Source organism: Falco rusticolus, chromosome 15, assembly GCF_015220075.1.
Source record: "Falco rusticolus isolate bFalRus1 chromosome 15, bFalRus1.pri, whole genome shotgun sequence".
Classification (NCBI taxonomy): domain Eukaryota; kingdom Metazoa; phylum Chordata; class Aves; order Falconiformes; family Falconidae; genus Falco; species Falco rusticolus.
This window is the reverse complement of record NC_051201.1, coordinates 581,614-600,424: the sequence shown is the minus strand read 5'-3', so window position 1 is coordinate 600,424 and position 18,811 is coordinate 581,614. Positions and strand designations below refer to the sequence as shown.

The 18,811-nt window shown below is 49.6% G+C and overlaps 1 protein-coding gene across 1 annotated transcript in view; it reads left to right on the top strand.

The window, feature by feature from the left end:
* Nucleotides 1-7,073: 7,073 nt before the first annotated feature.
* The window catches only part of ZFHX3 (zinc finger homeobox 3), a 113,972-nt gene continuing 102,234 nt past the window's right edge, over nt 7,074-18,811 (top strand). Inside the window, exons 1-2 of the mRNA XM_037409004.1 lie at nt 7,074-9,831; nt 13,540-14,036. Of these exons, the coding sequence (XP_037264901.1) occupies nt 7,125-9,831; nt 13,540-14,036 (3,204 nt within the window). The 5' untranslated portion in view covers nt 7,074-7,124. The remainder of the gene's footprint in view (nt 9,832-13,539; nt 14,037-18,811) is intronic.

The window sequence follows — 18,811 nt, the reverse complement described above, 5'->3', positions numbered from 1 at the left end:
AGAATTGCATTAGAGGAATCCTAAGGCACTGACGTTGTAAAATGTTGATGGAAACGCTCAACTAGAAATCATTCTTCAAGCCATGCATCTGCATTCACTATTATGTTTAGATTTTGGCTAATAGGTACAATTTTGTCCTAATATTTCAAGTCCTGTTGCAGAAGCCTTGATGCTTCCCTTAGGCTGGCAGGTATTCTTACTACTTTCTGGCACCTTAATGAATGAGAGTGAGCTGGAATCTGTGTCTTCTGTTTAAGGTGGAAGATGAAAGCATTTTATGAAACTGTGAATTGAAGCTATCTCTGTATCACTATGAAGCTGGAAGTATACAGCCCTTGTTGCTTAGGAAATTTAAAAAGATCTTTCTATTCTAGGAAGTGACTTTCTACATATTTGTGTGATAACAGCTGCTGTATAAATCTCATAAAGTGACAACATGCTTATGGAACCTTTTTACCCTCTTATGTGACCATCCCGCTTACTAAGTGAGGCAGTGTGTGATCATGTAATTAAAGACAGTATCATAATGCATATGCATACAGGAGCAAAATTAAAGTTGCTTTGGCAGCATACATTCTGTTCTTCCTTAATTTTTGAATTTTTGATCCTAGGTAATGGGTTTTGTCATGTCTGTCTTTCCACATGTGATTTCCTAAGTGTTACAGGAGTGCTTTGTAGCATGCCAGGTGCAGGGAAGCGACACACAAAGCTTTGATGCTCTGGGTTCATTGTGTCACTGCTCCAGACGGACACGCTAATTGCCCTGCTTCCCCCCTCCCGGACTTCCTGCTCTTGGGAGCTTTGAACATACCTGGTCCTAGGGATCGTGAAGTTCACCTGGCTGCTCGGTCACCTTTGGTAGGTCTATCCCTAGTTTTCAGACTGAAACAAGCATTGTTGAATGCTGTTCTTGAGACAGGAGCTCGTTGGCTGCCCTGAACACTAGCGCTTGCCAGGCTCTGTCCTTCGGAGGACATTGTAAAAGGCCAAGCCGAGCGTGTAAGGAGGGGTGTGCTTACCCGCCTTTAGTCCTTGTGCTGTCTTTGTCCTCCTGCCTCTGTCCCTTTCCGCTTGCCCTCTGAATCACCAGCACCTGTGCTGGAGCTAATCGAGGGTAGCCTCTCAGCCTGCATTTATGGTATTGATTTATAGAGCGTCTGTTGGCACAACAGGTAGGTGTGTATTTACAAAGTTTAGAGGCCGTTGTGCAGTTTCTCCAACAGGAACCACTCAAGCTCAGTCGCTGACTGCGAGCGTTTGCGTGAGCTCCGTCTTCTCTGGAGCCATGGCAGAATGTTTAAGAGCTGGCTGGAGTTTGAGCGTCTGCTGCTTGCCAGGATGCTCTGAAGGAGCAGACCCTGCTCATTACAGGGTTGAGCACTTCTCTCACCGTGCGGCTGTGGGAATAGGCAGGGGGAGGGGTGCCTCACTGGGTATCTTCCAGGGTAATGGCCGTGGATGTAATGCATCTGCTTGTATCTTTTCCCTGTCCTCAGCACCCTTTTTTTCATGGTGCCATGTGGGTCATTAGCTGAGGGAACAGTTTCTCACTGTCTCTTTCTCCTTTTGTTTTCCTCCTTCCTCATTGCTTCCAGTCTTGGTTTACTGCCAAACAGCCTCTTGTGAAAGGGCCGCCTAATTAACCCTGTGCTAATTAACAATTTAAAATTACACAGCACGGCTGTTCATATTTAATTCTCGGGAAACCTGGGCAACAGCAGGAACCCCCTCCTCCCTCCAGCTCCTGTCCCTGCCACCCGCGCTGCCGCTGCGCATCCCTGGGAGGGAAGCAGGGCTGGTGGTGTGGGCCAGGGGCTGCCCCAGGAGCCTCCGGCCTGCCGGGGGGCGAAGGGTGTTGCTTTAACACCAGCCACTCCTTGACGGTGGACGCGTTACTGTATGATGGCACATCCGTCCTTGTGAGGATGGGGTGGGGGGCTGTGAGGAGGTGACAGTGGGGAGACGTGGGGATTGACTTGGCTTGCATTCTGGACAAGACGTGGCTGCAAACTACCAGCCGTGGTTAGTAGAAACTCTCGATGAAAGTGTGGGGCACAGTGCAGTGCTTTGGTTTGCACTGTGCCATTCAGATGCAGCTCAGCTCTGGGCTGCCGTGGCTGATGCTCCTGCCCTGACGGAGCGCTCCCTGCCCTGCAGTGCCTGCATCCTCCAGCTGCATCCCACATCTGGTTGGAGGGGCTGCGAGATGCAGCAGTGCTGCGGGGAAGGGGCAGGGGCTTGGGTGGGCTGTGTGCCAGAGGCACGGTGAGCATGGCGGCAGGAGCAGCAGTGGCATGCGAGGCTGGAGAAGGGACCGGGGAGAGCCCTTCCTGCTGCTGGGGCGGTGGGAGCACAGGGAGTCTCCAGCACTCAGGCTGTTCTCTCTGTAACTGGAGTTCATTGATTTTACGGGAAACCATGTTTACAGACAGAGTGCTGATCGACCTGACGAGTTGACTTCTGCCTCCTTAAGTAAGAACTACCTTTTCTTATTGACTGGCCGATAAACAGAGCAGAGAGGGCGGGGGGCAGGGAGAGGATGGGAGGTGTGGAGCCTGCAGTGGTCTGTCTGTTCTTGCAAGCTCTCCTTGTCCCACGTGGGTCACTTGGGGTGGGCTGGGATGGAGGAGGATGCAGGGTCCGTAGTAGTAGACTAGTAACTATGTTGTACTCCTGCTTAGAGTCTGGTTTGCTTTAACGAGGAAATTGCTCTTTTCAGTTTAGAGGGATGATAACTGCAGTTCCTACGGGAATAGGAACACTTACTTCTTTGCCTCTTCCTCCCTCAGCATCGTTCTTTAGGAATAGCTCTGGTGATGAGTGGAACGGGCAAGAAGAGCCTTGCTTTGCGTAGGGGCTTGGCCTGTGTCCAGGGGCTCTGGCTGGCCGTGTTTCAGCTGTGGGTTTTTCTGCCTGCCCTAGAAGGCTGCCTCCATGTTGAGGAGAGGGAGAGGCAGGAAGATTCCTTTGGAGTAGCACCTCTTGAGCTGGTTAACTTGGAGTGAGTGGGGGCAGAGATGTTAAAGTAACCCAAGGCAGAAAAGCCCACCAATTAATTGGTAAGCGCTTGCAGGTTTGCCTGGCCTGGCTGGGAGAAGAGATTGGCTTTCTTGTCAATAAACAAGTCCCCAGTGCAGCATCAAAGCCGCAGTCCTTTATCAATCGCGGCCTCCTCTTCCCGCATGTTCCTGTAACTTACCAAGCATTTATTACATTGATTTTACAATCAGGCTGTTAACCCTCCCGCCCCATCAGCCCTGCTAACCCTTTTGGCCCAACTATCAGTCAGGCACCTTCCTGCCAATCAAGAGCTTTTGATAGTGGAGATGCTCAGGTGCGTGTTGGATCTCGTCCGGACCCGTTTCCTGGGGAGCTGGCTGTGCCGGCGAGCCGAGCGCCTCTTGTCTAAAAGCGCTTGTGGGGTGCTGTTGTTCCACATGGCATTTTGAAGTCTGCATAGGTATTCCCAAAACTTTTCTTGGCAGAAGTATGAGGAGTTTCTTACTTATTTTTTTCCACCCAACGTGATCTGGTTTAATTTGGATTGCAGTTGTCAGTGCAAAAGGTAGCGGTGGGAGGGAGGGAGGATGTCATGTTGTGGGAGGGTGAATATGCAGCCTCAATACAGAAGGATCTGGGATCAGTTTAAAGAAAACACATGGCTAAGGACAAATGTTCAGTGGGAGAGAGCTGGTGCAAGAAAGAGCTGTTACAATGCAGTGTTGAAGTGTCGTTAGCTAAAACTAAAAAGGTGACCAAAACTGGCTGATTAAGAAGATCGAGCCTTTCAGCAACAGGATTATGGCACTCTTCTTTCTTATGCCACGCAGTGCACTAGGTTATTTTTATTGCAGAGCAAATCGCTGTTTATTCCCAGTGCAACCACAGACAGCTGTGTATGGCATAGAACGCAAGGAAAGTGGGAACTGGAAATGCTGTGAGGTGATACTGTGTGAGAAAGCTTTGGTCATTACGCCATTGCACCTCCATGTCCTTCCACAGGCGCCCTTGCCACGCTTGCTTTGAGAGATGTTGCTTTCTGCCTTCGTGGGTAGTTGTAAGTGCTTTTCCTCAAGCTTTGCCAGAAGTAAAATAGGACAAAAACCTACCCGGATACCTTCAAACAGGTATGCCCAGGATGCCAGTCTCGTGGTCAGCAGCGTGAGGGATTTGACTTGCTTTCGTCCTGTTCCACTGCAGCTTCCCGCGGCCCAGGAGTGATGTGTGAGTGTAGGGGATGTTACTGCTGATGCAAGGGTGAGAACAGACGGGAGACACATCCCCCTCCTCCCTCTAACTGCTGGAGTGCTTTCTGGTGCTGGCGGGAGTTTTTTCTTCCCTTAGCAGTAGGAGGCTCACCAGGCAGGGAAGGGGTACCGGGAGCTGTGAAGTAACTACTAGGCAAAAGCATTTAGGAATTGTACTTGCAAAGAGTGTGCAGGAGTAAGCCCCAAAAAGAACAGCAGTAATTTGGAGGACAGGGGAGAGGGATCCTCTTCTCACCTTGGGGGATCATATCTGTTCTAACGCACTGCTATTAATGTTAATCTGTAGTATCGCAGAAATGATAACTTTCCATTGTTGTGGATGAAGACGGGCTTGGAAAAAGTGAAGGCATGTAGACGCGCATGCATCTGACACGCATACAAGGACAAGGACACAATTACACATACATAATTGTGCAGGAAACAGCATAAAGGGAAAATATGAACACATGAAGGTATGGATGGCTTTGTGTAGTAAAGGAAAATAAATTGGTAGATAATGAAACCAGGAAAAAAGATTGCTCCACTTTATTTTGCTTGAATTAATTCATGTAATTCGTTCAGTGCTGCTGTGGCGTGTTGCCTGCTTTGCAACTTACGTGGCAACTTTTCAGTACTCTTCATACTTTTTCCTCTTTTTCCCCAATTGATGAGGTATCAACCGCATGTCTGTGCATCGAGTCCCCAGGTGCTAGCACCGTTGCGTGCATTGTGCGCCAGGCAGGTGGATGCATGGGGAAAAGGCTGTTGTCTGTTACAGGCATGCTGCTCTGCAAGAGCTTGCGAGGGTCTTCCAGGTCTTGGGGACTCAAATCGAGCTAGAGAACACTGGAATAAATATATAATATGTAATGTTTAGATAGCAGTGTACGTTGCCCATAGTCTCTGCTGAAGGAGACCAAGGGCAGCAGCAGGCTGCTGATGTGACTGGAGCCTTTGAGGGAGGAAACCTTAAAGCCCGAGGTGTCAGCTGATGCGTACGCGAGTCTGCTGTGTACAGACGGGTGGGGGGGCAGGGCTATTAGTCAGGACTAATCATCCTGACTATTAGTCTGGTCTGGCCAGAGCTCCAGCTCTGTGTGCTGCTTGGAGTATTTCATGAGCTGAAGTGGCAGCTCAGATGCTCAGATAAGAGCAACTTTGATGAAGCTGTAGTAAATGAGAGAGGTTTAAAGGGAGACTTAAAAGAATTTGTGTAACTTTAAATGTATTATTTAGAGCAAAACCCAGTGAGAACAGCATATTGTTAAATTACATTAAAAACCACCCATTCCCCCACACCCTTATGCTGAGTATCAGCAAAAACTCTCCCCAAACTTGTATTCAGTTTGGGAACAGTCTGACAAGCAAGGTCGTGCTTGTGTTTGGTTCGTAGAATATAAAATACTGTGGACAAAATCCTGTGTGGCATTGATGACCACAGATTTAGAGCAGGAGTCTGTTGTTGTCTCTTGGTTCACAGACTGTAAAAATGTGGTGAAGTTGGCCTCTGCTTGCGCAGTTTTTCCTCGTTTGTTTTCTGTGGATGTTTTCTATCTGTATACACAAGGAAATCTGTGGACCACAGGTTAAAAATCACTTTCACAGATGAGGTAATAGTGCTTTAGCTTCTGCTGGTGTTTCCTCCCATGTGGCTTGTGCAAGAGCTCTCCATAGGAAGCAGACTATAGAAATGCTTCTTTGCAGACAGGATTCTTGGTAGGGTTGCAACTGAACTGGCCAATCTCCTGCTGATTTGTGGTCTGCATTACAATGCTCCAGCTCCTGACAGTAGTGCTACCTAATCTCATAGGTCTGTAACCTCTAGAAAGGCAGGTCCTGCCGAACTGGCTCAGTTAGGGTTGCAGTGTGAGAGATGCTGGCAGGATGCAGCAAATCCGGTAGTGGTGGTGGGGAGCTGTGGATGCCAGCTGTGCTCAGCAGCCAGGGCTCGCTGGCTGCCTGACGGTCAGTGGGAGTTCTCCGGGCCTTGTTGTATTTGGTGGAATGGAAACAGTGGGAAGGGTGTCCTTCCTCCTCCTCCAGGACCTGCATCGCCATTTGCCACGGGGCGGGGTCAGGGAAGCCGTCTGTGTGCGGAGGCTGTGCCCTGCAGATCTCGGAGCTTTCTAGAGTGTGGTGGGCTGACTGCCTTCCGATCCGCAGGATGGACCCTTGTCAGATCTGGAATTTCCTGTTTGGTTTCTCTCCTGACGTCTCTCCATTTAAACTCTGTCCAGAACACAGCAATTAAGTCTCCTGTGCATACCAAACGCTGTTACTCCGAAATCTCTGTGAATTGCTCCGAGTCCCGTGGTCTGCCATGGAGGTGCATGTGGCAGTTCTGGTTCTGTGCTCCCCGAACCGCTAACAGAAGGGAATCCCCCAAGCAGCAGCTGGTTTAGGGCAATTTTTACAAAGTGCTAAAGCTCCAACACTGTTTTGTTCTGGTGTCTTAACTCTGTTTCTGTCAAAAGCTTTTATGTTACATTTTTGTGTGGGTGTGTGTTTGTTTCCTGAAGATATGAGGCTTCGGGGGCGGCAGCGCAGGTCCTGCCATCTCCGTGCCCCCCTTCAGGAAGGGTGTCGGGGGAGCCTTTCGCCACCTTCCAGGTCCCTTCAATTGTGTTCCTATTTCCATCGCTCGTTTCCAGCGGTGTGTTACCCGTGGCCAGGCCGCTTGTCCCTGGAGCCAGCCTTGGGCTGCCAGCTCTCTTGGCCTCCCGTTTGGTCCTGAGGAGCGGGGCTGGCAGCTTTTGTGGTGGGGGGGTCTTCACAGGAACAGTCTCTCTTCCCTGACTCACCGGCCTTTCTCCTTCTCTCCTCGCCTGCAGGTCCGAGCCGTACCGGGTGCAATGAGCGCTCCGTGCCGGCCCTGCCATGGAAGGCTGTGACTCGCCCGTCATCCCTGGGAAGGACAATGGGTGCGGCATCCCTCAGCACCAGCAATGGACTGATCTCAACAGCACCCACCTCCCCGACACAGCCGGCAGCATGGAGCAGCCCGCGGCGGAGAGCCGCGGCCCCCTGGACAGCCTGAGGGTCCCTTTCCCCGAGCGTGTCCCCGAGAGCAGCGCCGCGGCCGGCCCTGGCCCCGAGCCCACCGGCAAGGAGGTGAGCTGCGGCCAGTGCGCCGCCTCCTTCGCCGGCCTGCAGAGCTACATGGAGCACCGCTGCACCGGCACCCGCCCGCCCCTGCCGCTGAGGGGGGAGAGCGGGAGCGAGAGCAGTGAGGATGGGGAGGAGGAGAGCGACGTGGAGAACCTGGCTGGCGAGATCGTCTACCAGCCGGATGGCTCGGCCTACATCGTGGAGAGCCTCAGCCAGCTGGTGCAGAGCGGGGGCGCCTGCAGCAGCGGCAGCGGGGCTCTCCCCTCGCTGCTCCCGAACTCTCTGCCCAAGCAGGGAGAGCCCTCCGCCGCCGCTCCCGTCTACCCACAGATCATCAACACCTTCCACATAGCCTCATCCTTCGGGAAGTGGTTTGAGGGCTCAGACCAGGCCTTCCCGAATACCTCAGCCCTGGCGGGCATCAGCCCCGTCCTGCACAGCTTCCGCGTCTTCGATGTGCGACACAAAAGCAACAAGGATTACCTGAACAGCGACGGTTCTGCCAAAAGCTCCTGTGTATCCAAAGATGTTCCCAACAATGTGGACCTGTCCAAATTTGATGGCTTTGTGCTCTACGGGAAGAGGAAGCCCATCCTGATGTGTTTCTTGTGCAAGCTTTCCTTTGGGTATGTCCGCTCGTTCGTGACCCACGCAGTGCACGACCACCGAATGACTCTGAGTGAGGAGGAGCGGAAAATTCTTAGCAATAAGAACATCTCCGCTATCATCCAAGGGATAGGCAAAGACAAGGAACCCCTTGTCAGCTTTCTGGAACCAAAAAACAAAACCTTTCAGCACCCTCTTGTTTCTGCAGCTAACCTCATAGGCCCTGGACACAGTTTTTATGGTAAATTCAGTGGCATTTGCATGGAAGGTGAGCAGGCCCTCCAGGTCGGGGCGGCCAGTGGAGCGGAGCCCCCGCCGACGGGCGTCCTGGCCCCCAGCGCGCTCCTCAACCTGGGCGGGCTGACCAGCTCGGCTCTGAAGACTCCCATTACCTCAGTCCCCCTGGGCCCGCTGGCTTCCAGTCCCACCAAACCTTCAGAGGGGAAGGACCCTGGGGTGGCAGAGGGGGAGAAGCAAGAGGGGGGCAACCAGGACAGCCTCTCGGAAAAGGCAGAGCCAGTCGAGGAGGTGGAGGAGGAGGAGGAGGAGGATGTGGAGGAGGAGGAGGAGGAAGAGGAGGAGGAGGAGGAAGAAGAAGACGACGAGGATGATGAGGGTTGCAAAGGACTGTTTCCGAGTGAGTTGGAGGATGAACTGGAGGACCGGCCCCAGGAGGATGCTGGGGCTGTGGCAGGCGGTGGCAGCAGCAAAAAGGACCTTGCTCTCTCAAACCAAAGCATTTCTAACTCTCCCTTAATGCCTAACGTGCTCCAGACCCTGTCACGGGGCACAGCTTCTACTAGTTCTAATTCTGCTTCTTCCTTTGTCTTTGATGGTGCAAACAGGAGGAATCACTTAAGCTTTAACAATGAGGGCGGTGGAGCCAGCGTGGCAGAGGGCAGCAGGAGGCTGGACTTTATCGATGAAAGTGCCAATAAAGACAATGCCACAGCACCAGAACCAAATGAGAGCACGGAGGGCGAGGACGGGAGCTACATCTCCCATCACCAGCATGCTGGCCCCCTCTGTGAACTTGGGGGTGGGGAGTGCCCCTCGGGGAGCGGTGTGGAGTGCCCAAAGTGCGACACGGTCCTGGGCTCCTCGCGGTCGCTGGGTGGCCACATGACTATGATGCATTCTCGTAACTCATGTAAGACACTCAAGTGTCCCAAGTGCAATTGGCACTACAAGTACCAGCAGACGCTTGAGGCGCACATGAAGGAGAAACATCCCGAGCCGGGTGGCTCCTGTGTCTACTGCAAAAGTGGACAGCCACACCCGCGGCTGGCACGGGGTGAGAGCTACACCTGTGGTTACAAGCCCTTCCGCTGCGAGGTCTGTAACTACTCCACTACTACCAAAGGCAACCTCAGTATTCATATGCAGTCGGACAAGCATCTCAACAACATGCAAAACCTGCAGAACGGAGGGGGAGAGCAAGTCTTCAGCCACACCGCTGGGGCGGCCGCGGCGGCTGCAGCAGCTGCGGCGGCCGCAGCAGCCAACATCGGTAGCACCTGTGGGGCCCCCTCCCCCACCAAACCAAAAACCAAACCTACGTGGCGGTGCGAGGTGTGCGACTATGAGACCAACGTAGCTAGAAACCTTCGTATTCACATGACCAGTGAGAAGCACATGCACAATATGATGCTGCTTCAGCAAAACATGTCCCAGATCCAACACAACCGGCACCTGGGCCTCGGCAGCCTGCCGTCCCCCGCCGAGGCCGAGCTCTACCAGTACTACCTGGCACAGAATATGAACCTTCCCAACCTGAAGATGGACAGCACTTCCTCAGATGCACAGTTCATGATGGGTGGATTCCAGCTTGATCCCACCAATCCCATGGCAACGATGGCTCCATCTCTAGGTGAGGCTGAAGGGTTTTCCACCGTGTCCATGTGTGAGGGAGGGGTTGAGTTTGCATTACTGCAAAACCCTCATTCATGGACTGGACGCTGCGTGCCAAATCCCCTCCTTCTGTCTCTGCAGCCTCCTGTGTGACAGAGTCACAGAGTGGTTTGGGTGAGAAGGCACCTCAAAGACCATCTAGTCCCCCCCCCAGCCTGGCCTGGGGCACTGCCAGGGATGGGGCACCCACAGCTGCTCCGGGCAGCCTGTGTAGTGCAGCTCCAGTGCAGTGAGTTGCCTTTGTGTGGTGGTTGAGGATGCAGACTACACAGTGGAGACACCTCTCTTCTGCGCTCCCCCAGACCAGTTTTTCTTGTCCTGGGAAAATTATGTTACTTTTCTGGTATGTTTTTTAAAAGTTTTAGTAGGGAGCTAATAAAGCAGTAGATAGGGATTATTGCTGACATGATTAAATGTTCCAACTCATTGTAGAAAAAAATCCTTACTTTACAGTGTGTTTCCTAATGGTTTTTCCTTGGTTTGGTGAGGGGTGTGAGTGCTTTGGCGCGTGGCTTTGTGAGAGGGTATGGTCAGCTGCTGGCAGTCTGAGAGGCAGGTGTTGAGCTGGTTTGTTACGTGCTGCGTTGCCCTGAGAAGAAAAGGTAAACAAGTTTTGAGAGTTGCGATGAATTCGGTGGGAGAGGTGCTGTTCCTTTCCTGAAGAAACTGAGCTGAAGCTGTTCTCTGATGCCAGTGTGAGATCCAGGAGTCAAGGCTTGACCAGATGAGAATGATTACACTGGAGGGGAATGGTGAGAGAGAGAGAGAGAATTTCTCTCTGCAGATGACAAAAGCGCTTAAAAATGAACTACCAGATGCGTTTTTCCTGACAACAAGGATTCATCGTGTTCGCGTTGGCGCTGCACTTGGCGCTGCGGAGGGCACACCCTATCCCCGCACGATTTAGCCCAGGAATTAGTTAGAATGGGGGTAGGGGGTCAGGTCCTGTTAGGTTCCTCCCCCGTGCTGCTGGTGTCGCCCAGGGCCGGCAGCAGCGCGTGCTTCCCAGTGTGTTGGAGCTTTGCAGCACACTAGAACGAGAGCTGGCATGGAACAGAACCCCCACGCTTCAGGTGTGGCGGCTGCTGACAGGAATTAGTGCTTTTTCTAACTTGTGTTGCTGGTGCTGAGAATTTTTACAGTGCCTTGAGAAAGTGTGTGAAAAGAAGTCTGCTGCTTTACCTGCTTTCCTCTGAACTAGTTTCTCTGTGCTGCACTCTGCCTGCTCTACCCTTGTCCATCCATCGATGCTGTTATTACTGACGCACTCCATTATTCGTTCGTTGGTCTCATGCATGTTCTCCTTTCCTTCAGCTATTCATAGTACAGTTTATTATTAGTCCAGAAGGACATGAAACATATGAAAGAACAACAACACAAGACACAAAAAAAAGAAAAAAAATGGAGGAACCCAAGTGACTGTGTAGTTATCTTCTTCCCCCCCGCCCCCCCCCCGTGATGTCCCAGCTTGTATCTTTGGGAGGTGAAGGACACGATCTTTTTTCAGTGTCCTTTCAATAGCTCCAAGTTGCCAACAGATGTAATAGTCGTTTGTAATACAGCTTGTAGTGTATAAAGTTACAGTGTCGTCTGTGGTGTGTTTCTTGGAGGGCGCCCTTTTGGAGCTCATAGCCCCTGCTTACTGAAACACGGGGCACTTGGCATGGGAGAAGTTGGGAGTATTTTACCTGAAGTCTCCTCAAGTGCATGACAAGGCCTTGAACATCTGTGAGGCTGCCTGGAGAGTGATTTGTGAATTGTACACTTCTTCTGGTTGCAGATCTCAAGCTGAGTGTTATGGAGGGAGGCCCTTCCCGTGTTAATAAACACTTGACGTGAGCTCAGCTCATTAGACTCATGTCCATACACTATGGAACGTCACTAGAAGTGAAGCACATTTTTCCCATTCTTACACTTCAGCCCAAAACTGCATTTGAGTAGAATATTAATAATTCAGAAAAGTCTGCCTTTGGGTTTTACTGCATGATGTGTATCATCGCCAGAAGAGACTGATTTACAGAGAGGATTCACAGGATATACCCTTGTAAAGGGATGCTTAGAAAAATCACTGCGTTTAGGAGATACGGACCATAGAAGGTAAGCAGTAGGTTCCTCGCTCTTCGGATACTTAGTGAGCAGGTGCAGAGGGTATAATTCTGCTGTGGCAGGGAGGGATGGAGCGGCTCAAGAAAAAAGATGGTTGACTGCTTTGATGGAAAGACAAGTGCCTGGCAGTGCATGCAGAGGGGACTTTCCCTCTCCGACCAGTTCTCCGTGTGAGCACAAGATCTGCTTGATGAAAATGAGGTGCTGTTCCTCTAACAGTCTCGACATTCAGGTTGTCTTGTAAGCTGTCGTTCCTCCCGCTTAGGACTGTAACGAACATTGTGGTACTGCATTTCTGCAGGAAAAAACAGTAGCATGTACGCTGCCCAAAGCTGTGGTCTGCACCCGCTGTGCTTACATGCTTTCAGAAAGGTCAGTATGATTCTGCCTGAACCTTGACTGTCTTCCCAGTGTTGGCTGCTTCTCAGCAAAGGTTGAAACTTAAGAAACTGAAAGTTAAGGAAATAAAATCTCTGTTTTTGATTGACTGAGTAACTGTCGACCTGAAGGTTTCTTTAATAAGATCATTGAGCTATGATGTAAGATGAAGATAAAATCCCCAAAAGCTGCAGGAGGAGCATAAATGTCTTAAAAGTGGAAGAGGAGAGCAAGGTGGAACAAAGGTCCTAAGGAGAGGCTGGTGGTTGGTCTCTGTGCTTTGGCATAAGAAGTTAATGTTAGAAAAAGGAAGTCTCTGTGTCCACATCTTCAGAGTGCCCTGATGTAAATAAGAGCTTGCTGCATTCATTTCCTGTGAGTGAGCAGAGTGCAGCTCTTGGTTTGAAGAGCAGATCTGACACTTACAGACAGTAGGTGTCCTGCTGGCTTTCCTTGACATGCTCTTGCACTCTGATTATTAATAGTGGTTGTCTTTTCCTTGAGTGTACAAAACGTCTGTCAACACTGGTTTTAGAAGGCTGTCCACCATTTTGAGCTCTTGGACAAGAGATGAGATCTAATAGTGCAGGAGTGGCACTTTGCAGATTTGGTTTTTATACTTGCTGCATTTTGCGCTGTTGCCTGCTTCTGACGGTGGTGCGGTGGCCTAACTGTAATATTCCCGTCACTTGGACTTGTGACTGTTGACCTTTTTTTATTTGGCAGAGACCGCGCTCAGGTACTGCATGAGGTAACATTTCTTGCTTCTCCAGGCTGGCAACAAAAAACAGGATAAAGCGTTACACCGCTCTTGAAACGACCACAGAGACTTGCAGTGCGGTACTAAGGAATTCTTCATCCTCTGAAACTTTGTAGGGTTTTTTCTTGGCACCTTCCATGGGCAGAGGGTTGGGTACTTCTCCTTCAGCGGGTGGGTAGCGAGGGCTGTTGCGGTCCTTTCCCAGCCTTACACACTGGCTGCAGTTGGTTTTTTTTCTTCAGATGTGGTACTGACCGACAGTGCAGAGGAATAAGTGCAGGGACAGCTGTGCTGGGCTGTCGCTGTGTTTGGTGGGTGCAAGAGTTGCACTGAGAGCAGTGAGTGTTCTGCTCTGTGCTTCTCTTCTGGCAAGTAAAGAATTCAGCTTTTCTGACCTCTTTCTCCCCTTTTTCCTCTGTGCAGTGGGTGGAGAGATCCCCCTGGACATGCGGTTAGGTGGTGGACAGCTGGTGTCTGAGGAGCTAATGAACTTGGGTGAGAGTTTCACGCAAACAAACGACCCATCGCTGAAGCTCTTCCAGTGTGCTGTGTGCAACAAGTTCACTACAGATAATTTGGACATGCTGGGCCTCCACATGAACGTGGAGCGTAGCCTCCCTGAAGACGAGTGGAAGGCAGTGATGGGGGACTCGTACCAGTGCAAGTTGTGCCGCTACAACACACAGCTCAAGGCAAACTTCCAACTCCACTGTAAGACAGACAAGCATGTGCAGAAATACCAGCTGGTAGCACATATCAAGGAGGGTGGCAAGGCCAATGAGTGGAGGCTGAAGTGTGTGGCCATTGGGAACCCGGTACATCTGAAATGCAATGCTTGCGACTACTACACCAACAGTCTAGAGAAGCTGCGTCTTCACACGGTGAACTCGAGGCATGAGGCCAGCCTGAAGCTCTATAAGGTAAGGGTTGGCTTTACTTCATCTTCTTTCGTTGCCCAAGTGCTGGAACAAAGGAAGATGTATTTCAAACCACAGTGGATTGTGATCCTTTGGAGATGAGCTGCTCAGATCTCCAGCAGGACGCAGTCTCATCTGCATGGTACATCTCTGCAGCTTGTGATTCTGGTAGCAGCTGTGGTTGTTAAAGCTGTAGACTGATGGGTGTTCATCTCCAGATGCTTTAATGGGGGCCTGTATGCCTTACAGCACTGCATATAAATTATTCTTTTACACAAAAATTCAGCAGTCATTGTTGAAAACATTGTGCGTAGCAGTATGTGCCACACTTTTGTTGGCTCTTTGCCATAAGGCAGCTTGTTAACCCTTAGGAGATTCTTCAGGAGCACTTAACAGCTTTCACTGTTGTCAGACAAGTGTGTTCATCCAGGCATTGAGAAGGCTGGGTGGATGGAGCAGGAAGGGACGGAGGGAGAGCGCCGCTGTCTCTGTGCTTTTATGCTCTGTGTACGTTGATGCTGGGATCTGTGAGCAAAGTGTTGCTCGAGGCTGGAAAAGAAGCCTGTGTACGCGTGCATGTTAGCCATGCTTATGGGCAGGCAGTATCTGGAGGTGTGGCAGGTTTTCATCCACAGCAGTATTTGGTCTATGACTGCCTTCTTGTTTTCTTCACACTTGTTTTTCTTTTTTATTTTGGGGGGTGTGCGTGTGTGTGTGTGTCCTCATTTTGTGTCGTCTTTATAACTGTCTTCTCTTTCCTGACTTGTTTCTCTCGTTCACAACCCCCTCCCCTTGCTGGCCTGAACCCTGTGGGCTGTAACCCAAGAGGAGCTCCGGATACAGTAAATAGTCCTTTCACTTGTGCAGCAGAATTGCTCCAGACGTTTCTATTGATTTTCACTGGACTTAAAGCTTCACCTTTTTCTCTAATCATCCCATAATGGCTTTAGTATGAACAATCAGGTACAAATTGCCATAAATCTAGGGAGCCGCATACCTTCCATTCACACGTGCTATCCCACTCATTGTCTTCTCATTTCTCTCTGTTTTTTTTTATATTTGTTCTGTCCTGGTCCTTTTCTCCCAAATGGGGTGAGATTTTTTTTTACGTGTATAAGTATATATACCCACAGACTGTATTTTGTGCTTCTCAATTAGTTCTTTGGATATTTTCCTTTATGTAATGGGAATTTAAAACCTGACATTGAGCCATACAGTCACCCACCCACATCACAGTGCAGACACATTAGATTTCAAAGGTCCTGGATTTTCCCTAGGAACGAGCAGTTGAGCAAATTTGGTGAGGAAAGAGACAACCAGGAGCATCACAGAAGGTCTGCCTTGAACCTATGGTTGTTGGATCTGCCTGGAGTTGATGGTGCTCCGAGGAGGAGTATGTCTCTGCTGAGGTTGCTGTTGAGGCCCAGGCTGCTGTGACAATTGCTGTTGCCATCATCAGCTGGAATCCAGCATAACACAGCAGGGTCTGGCTCTATGGTCGGGTCTACACATATGCCTCCTATGTGTAGGAGACCTGAAGAGAGCAAAGTCGGCTTGGAAATGGGGGGCAGGAGGGTCCCAGTGAGACTTTTAAAAAGCCAGCTGAGGAATTGAATGTACTCTGTGGAATTCAGTTTGTGTACAAAAGTATTATTTGAAAGCTCTATTATGAGTTGTAACTTAGAATGTTGTCGTCTTATATATACATTGCACAGGTTTAAAAATTCTTTATCTAGACCCCTCGTCTACAGTGGTTTCTGCTAGGGAAGAAGCTATCAGGGCACTAGAATGCTCTCACTCTGAGGAAGAAAAAAAAAAAAAGAAAGAAAGAAAGAAAAAACACCACCAAGGTCAGACTGAGGGACAGCTGTAGGTGCTTGTAATAGATTCCTGAAATGCTTTCCTCAGGCAGGTGAAGAGGAATTGTCAGTTTTCAGGTTCATAAGTGGCCTGGGCAGTTCTCAGAGCTGTTACAGCCCTGTGTTGCTTCTGACACCAGCGGTGAAATGCCAGATGGAGAATGACACGTTTCAAAGTAATGACGTCTGTTGCATGGTCCATATATTAGCTTTCTAGTATGCCTATATAAAACCTGTAGCAGAGGACAGCAGACTGCTGGATTCACAGCATCTTGCTCCAGCGTAGCTGGAATCAGTGTTTGACTTCATGGAAAAACTTTTCTGTGGATGAAGCAAGCTTCAGTGCAATTCTTCCAGTCTTTAGAGTGGTTGTAATGCCATGTCTCTTTTGAAAGCTGAAAAGATGCAGCGAGAGTGGGGGTAGTTCACGGAATGGTTTCTCTTCTCTCAGGCCTTGGTGTGGTCTGCAGTAAATTGAGATTGATTGGATGTTATTTTTCCTCTTGCTAATGTAATCCATTAGCCTGGCACATGCATAATCAGTTTAGAGCACAGTTAACTGGATGTAATCGAGTTCATCCCTGCCTGCTGGAGAAAATCCTCTCCAGATGCTGCTGGGTGAGAGCGCATACTAGGCTGATCACACACAATCCTCCTTATTCTGCTTTTTTGCCATTTTCCTCTTAAATCACATGTTATTGGCTGCTTGCGTTGCCCAAGAGCCACTTCTATTAGTGCTACTTGCTGCCAAAAAATGTGATCTGGAGACAGTGCTAGCCCATAGTCTGGTGAACCTTTTAGTCTTGTCCTGCAGTGCTTCCAGTGCTGGAGGAGAAGGTCTGGTCTTCTGCTGCCATCTTCGTCCTGCATGCTGCAATAGCTTGCATCAGACCTCTTGCCATGTCAGTGATGAGGGGGCAGGGATGCTGCAATGGGGTCGTTGCTTATGACAAGAAACTGGAAGGGTCTGGTAATCTTTCCTCTATTCTTATGTTCTCCTGAGTCCCTGCTGCCCCCCCTTGTTTATCCTGCACTTGCTGGGGGAATGCCGTACTTGTGCCTCTCCCCATGACTACTTATCTCCTCGGTGTCACTGGTGGTTTTTATGTTCTGAGGAACTACCTGGAAAGCAAGAGTACCATTGTAAATGTGTGGCCTTAAAATTTTGAGGTGGGCATACTGGCTTGAGGTAGGTAACGGGTTTGAAGATGCTTCATCTCTTAGCAAGGCCAGCCTGCCCAGTACCCCGAGGCTGGGATTGGGCTACACCAGTGCTTGTAAGCAGGGAGGCAGAGGCTGTGCAAACTCTTGACAAGTGCAGGCTTACTGTAACAGAAGCGAATTCTTGTCTCCTCATGACCGCAGAGGACTAGACCAGACTTGAAGCAGAGCAGCGTTCCCCACATCTGGAAGAGGTCGGGCAGTGAGTTCCTGGCGTCTATTGCACAGGTGGAATTTCCAGAAGGAATTAATCTGCATGAGCAAGAGCCAAGTTTGAACATTTCCTACAACTTCCTGAAAATCTCTAGTTCAAAACCTGCAACTCAGAAGAAGTTTAAACAAAGAACTACTGAAGAAACACATTGCTGGCCAGCCTGCCAAATGGGTGCATTCAATGAGTTCATTCAGTGTCTTCCTTTTCAGTCTTTCCAAGTGCTGAGTTAACTTTTTTAGGGAATAGAGAGTCTGAAGGAGAGGGTTTGGGTTACATGATGCCCTGCATAGAGGTTCTTTGTTAACTAGGAGACGCAGAGTGTGCAGGAGAATGACTCCTTAATATCAGTACTCAGAATACTAGCGGTGATGAAATGTGGATTCGTGCTGATTTGGAAAGAAATGAAAATGACCTGTGAAAAGGAAAACGGGAGGTGCAGCTACAACACAGAAGAAAGTGGTGGGAGCTCCCAGCTCTGCTGCAGAGCACTGTGTGTCTCATCCTGCCTCTCCCTGCCTCACAGCAGGAGTGTGCACATCTCTTTGGAGAGTGGAGAGCTGAGCTGGAGTTAACTGCAGCAGGATGCTGAGCTGCACTGGGGTTTGGGAGCTGAGCTTTACGGTTCCAGTTAGTACAGTATGCAAGACAGACCAAAACCAAAAGCATGTGTTCTATGCAGTGTTAATCAAAGAGTTATCATGGGACTCTTGGTCTTAAATGACGATTCTGATCAAATAGGCAAATTGAGAAAGTGGGTGGAAAGAAAGATAGCCCCAAGATGCAGCAGCGTGAGAGTGCAGAACGTGTGGCCGTGACTGTGCACATTAGCTTACTTGACTCCAGTAAAATACCACAAAATCCCCAGCGGTGATTTACATCACACAAATGAGAAGAATGTACAAGGCTCTATCACCAGCTACAGGACCAGGATGGTGGCTGTGTTGTGCTAGGGGAAATACGACAGCCTGCAGTGTAGAAAGTGCAATAGGAGACTTTTTTTTCAGCTACCACTCTGGAAGTGGGGTAAAAGCGTCACGGCGACATGTGATGCAGTGACTAGACTTCCAGAGGCTCTTAAGTGTCAACTTGAAGAAATTTGTTGGAAAATCCCAAGAAAGTTTTAATCCCAGATGATGCATGGAATATTGTATGAGATGTAGTTGCTGAATGATAATGCATTCAAATTCAGTATCCTTCCATAATAGAAACAGACAAAAAGAGTGTTTACCATAACAGTATCTAGCTTTGAAGTTAAAACTGCCTGAAAATGGGTGAGGTACTGTTAGAGAAATTAAAAGGGTGTGATGTGTGCAGGTCACAGAGGGTTTAGTTAAAACCACATTAGGTGCATATATTAAATATATACTACCCATGAGAAAAAGTTAAAAACAGAGCGGGGGGGGGGAACCCCGCCAAAGTCCACAGAAAGTTCAGTGCGATTAAATAGGAAAGTATTTCAAGAGGAGGTAGGAAAAGGAAAAGAG